The sequence below is a fragment of the Fukomys damarensis genome, unplaced genomic scaffold (genome assembly GCF_012274545.1).
Source record: "Fukomys damarensis isolate Sample0158 unplaced genomic scaffold, DMR_v1.0_HiC HiC_scaffold_12, whole genome shotgun sequence".
In the NCBI taxonomy this organism is placed as follows: Eukaryota; Metazoa; Chordata; class Mammalia; order Rodentia; family Bathyergidae; genus Fukomys; species Fukomys damarensis.
This window is the reverse complement of record NW_022900924.1, coordinates 4,459,609-4,463,881: the sequence shown is the minus strand read 5'-3', so window position 1 is coordinate 4,463,881 and position 4,273 is coordinate 4,459,609. Positions and strand designations below refer to the sequence as shown.

At 47.7% G+C, this 4,273-nt stretch overlaps 1 protein-coding gene across 1 annotated transcript in view; it reads right to left on the bottom strand.

Annotated features, from left to right (window-relative positions):
* LOC109117402 (oxysterol-binding protein 2-like) overlaps positions 1 to 287 on the bottom strand; it is a 66,336-nt gene extending 66,049 nt beyond the window's left edge. Inside the window, exon 1 of the mRNA XM_019204456.1 lies at positions 198 to 287. Within this exon, the coding sequence (XP_019060001.1) occupies positions 198 to 287 (90 nt within the window). The remainder of the gene's footprint in view (positions 1 to 197) is intronic.
* Positions 288 to 4,273: the final 3,986 nt, after the last annotated feature.

Genomic DNA, 4,273 nt, shown 5'->3' with positions numbered 1-4,273 from the left:
CGCAGCCCGCCGGCTCCCTGGGCTGCTGTGTCTGCCTGGTGCGCCCCGCCCCTCGGCAGGCCGCGGTGGGTTCGCTCCCTGGAACCCAAGAAAATGAGCAGGGGGCGGCCGGGATGACCTTCGAAGTACAGGAGCCCAGCTGAATAGCGTTAAAAGCTGAGGACGCTCCGTGCCCCGGCCGCCGTGTCAGCCGTCACCTCTTTTCTGCACCAGTGCCGTGGTCGCCTGGGCCAGCTGCCCTCTGGTTCATGCCAGAGCGCTTTGGTGCAAGGAGCAGTCTCCTTCATGCTCGTTAAACGCATATGGGGCATTTTGTTAAGCACGCGTTTTAGTACACGGCTTCCATTTACACGGGGGGATTCTTAAAACTTCGACCTCCTGGACATCCCCGGGCCATAGTTTTGAAGGTTTTCCAGCTTGTGCCTTTTTCTAGAGATAAGCTCCATAGTTTTCACAGGATTTCCAAAGGAGACTGTGACCCCAGAAAGGTTAAACTACTAATTTTAAAGAATATCCTCAGGGGAAGGTTTGATGCTTACTAGAAATGATCAGAAATACGAGTTGGGCTCCTGCCCAGAACCTTTCCGCTTAGACCTCCTCAGGCTCCTCTTGGCTCCCCTCACCTGCCTTATCCTCCCTCACCCACCTGCCCGCTCTGTGGGACCCTAACCGCTATGTAACCCTAGTTAGCCAGCACATAGCAGCACACATTTCTTTCTACCCAGCTCCAAGATAAGATTAAAACAGTGTATGGAAGCCTGGTACAGGCGAACGAGACAGCGACTCAAGGCCTCGTTAGCACAGAACAGCCGGAGGCCTGGAGGGAGGTGAAAGGCCAGGTGCGCCGTACAGCCGACTCCTTTAGACAGACGGCAGAGAACCGGCCCCCTGACCCCTGGCCCACTTGCTGTGCTTACAATCCTCTTCCCTTGCCTTTAAAAAACTGTGCTGACCCCTGTGCTGCGCCTCTCTGAGCTGCTCAGTTCTGACAGCGCCGTCTGGCCAGACTAATAAAGGTCTATTTACCAACGAGCCTGGTGTGTTCCTTCCTGGGTGACTCTCGCTCCTCCGTCGAGCTCCCGGAGCCTCGCTGAGCTATAGGTCCCAGCATCTTGGAGGCCCTTTGGGCTGTTCAAGGCTCCCGGAAGTAAGGCCCTGGGTCTTGCATCCAGAGCCATCGTTGGGCTATAGGACTCAGCATCATGAAGGCCCTTTCGGCTGTGTACGCTCCGTGGAGTGGAAGTGAAACTTTAGGTCTTACACTCCTGATCTTTGCCTGTGACAAGACCACCTGTGCAGGGACTGCCTTTCTTCCTGAAGTGGTGGCCAAAATGGAGCAGACTGCAAGGCCCTAGAACCAAGAGGTGACATGTGCTGAGCAGTAATCCCTGCTGCCTCTACTGGTGACCGAGACCCCTTCCTGGGTCACTTGTCCTTGAGTGGTGATGCCTACCCATCGTGGGCTGTCCCATAAGTACAAAGTGGGTCCTCAGACTTCAGAGGGATGACCTCCCCCGGGAAAAGTGATTGCTGCTGGGGGGAAATGCGTTTTGGGAGAACTGGGCAGCTAGGAAATGGGGTGGAGTATTTGCCTTTCACGTTTGCCCTTTGAATGATTTGAATGTTCTCCTATGTGTATGTGTTGCCTGTTTGAAAAGAACTGTTTAGGGCTGGGGATGTAGCTCAGTAGACCCATTAAGGAACTCCAGACCCAGCCATTCTTCGGCTGTGGGAACTTTGGCCTCCCTAAGAACTTCCTTGTGCTGAGCTATATAATGAAGGTAACACCTACTTCAGAGGTTGTAATAAAATTGCGTGTAAAGCACATTTGGCATAGTAGATGCTTAGTAAATACTCTTTAGATTATTCAACCACAGAGTATTCTGTAAAATGTTTTGGTGAAATAAATTAGTCAGAGGCTAGAGCAGGAGATGAGACCAAAGTTCACAAGCTTGGGAAGCAGCCACAATAGAAAAAGCTTGGTGCCTGCTGTGTGTGTTAATACACAGCAATCCTCAAGGAGGGAAGGTGACTAATAAATACTTAGCAATGTGTTTTTACTGCTGCAGTTAATCACCAAGCTCCCTTAAATTGCAGGGCCTAAAACATTAGTTCTGCCCAAGTGGGTGAAGGAATCACAGAAGGGACAAAGTTTGCACAAAATAAGAGGGTCAAGGAAGGCATTCAGACAAAGAAATCAGTGGGCACAAATCCCCAAATGAGAGATCAGCTTGTCTAGGAAATGCCAGGCAGCTGAGCATATTTGGAGGAGCAGGACAGGTGGTGGAACAGAGTTGGGGAGGGCACCGCACCACGAGGAATGCCCTTAATCCAACAGAAAGTAGGGCTCCTGTGGATAATAAGATTTTTCACTTTTAAAAGTGGCAGATTCTCATGCTGAAGTAAAAAAATAAATAAACAAAAGTGCCAGCTCCAGGTGGGCATAGTGGTGCTCACCTATATCCCAACATTCTGAGAGGCTGAGGCAAGAAGACTTAGATCAGCTTGGCGTGGTGGCGCATGCCTGTAATCCCAGCACTCCGGAGGCTGAGGCAGGAAGATCGCTGGGAGTTCGAGACCAGCCTGGGCTACGTAGTGAGTTCCAGGTCAGTCTCAACTATACAGTGAGACCCTGTCTCAAAAAACCAAAAAAGAAAAAAGATTGCAATGAGCTGGAATAAAAATCCATATGCTCAATCCATAAGTTTCTAAAGTTAAAAACCAAGACAAAACAAAAATATACCGCATTGGTTATCTTGGAGCTTGCTACAGTAGCAATTCATTATTCTGAAAGTTGACAAAAGGAAAAAATTAAGCCTGTATCCTGCCTTTGTAATACAAACTGTGTTTCACGGTAGCCCATATACAAAAATTCTCTAGTACGTGCAGAAAGGGTGATGAAATTAAAACGTTGTCTTTGGAAACTCCCTGTGAAATAATCAAGGTGACCATTATCAATAGCCACTAAATGAGAGTTGTATTAGTTATTTTCTCATTGCTAGGACAAAATACCCAACACCCTCCACTTAAAGGAGGAAAGGTTTATTTTAGTCCACACTTTGTAGAGGTTTCAATCTGTGATTGGCTGGTTCTAAGGCAGAGCAGCATGGCAGAGGAGAGAGTCCATGGTGTGGCAGGCAGGAGGCAGCAGCAATGAGCCTCCCTTCCCCTTTCATGGCATTCAGCCTACGAACCTACTAGTTGGTGCCACTCACATTCAGGGTGGGCCTTCTGTCTTCGGTAAATTCATTCAGCTACACCCATAACTGTGTTAATCTGATCAGTGGATTCATCCAGTCATCACACCCATAACCCATATTCAGACACCCTAGATCCAGCCACCTCTGAAAAACCCTACCTATGAGCACATGAGGCTTTGGGGAGGGGGCAACAACTATATAACAGCCATAACAAGGGGATTGATGGAAGTCTTCATGAAGGATCGATGATCACATCATCCAAATCTACTGATCAATCTTAGCATCACCAGAAGTACAAAACAGAATAGTGTTTGCTTCCTGATATGGACCGGTAGGTAACACATAGAACAATTTATGATTTTTTTATATTATCCTGTACCTTATCTGCCCCCAAAACTAAACTGAATCTAATCAAGCATCTAACTCAATCGGTAGAAAAGAAAAGCAGGGGATAGAGGGACATGCTAAATGATCCAAGGAGTAAACAATAGTAAAATCTTATCCAAATGACCAGTTTTTTGTTTTTTTTTTTTGTACCAGGGATTGAACTCAGGTCCTTGTGCTTGCAAGACAGGCCACCGAACCGCTGAGCTAAATCCCCGGCCCCCAAATGACCAGTTTTTTGTTTTTTTTTTTTTGTACCAGGGATTGAACTCAGGTCCTTGTGCTTGCAAGACAGGCCACCGAACCGCTGAGCTAAATCCCCGGCCCCCAAATGACCAGTTTTATTCCATTACAGTATCTAAGCAAAAGATGGAAATAGGAACATGTTATCAACATTAATAAAATATATCAAACATACAATGGGCAACTTTAGATTGTAATTCAAATAAAACAACTACAAAATACCCTTTGTGGACAACTGGGCGGTAGTAAATGCTCTGAATTGAATTGTGTCCCTCCAGAATTCTTCTGTTATCCCCCAGCACTTGGGAGGCTGAGGCAGGAGTTTGAGGCCAGCCTGGGCTACATACGTGTTCAGGGCCAGGAGACCCTGCCTCAAAAATAAACAAACAGAGACCACTTCACCTGTCTGTCCGCCACCACCCACCCGGGGCACAGAACATCCAGGC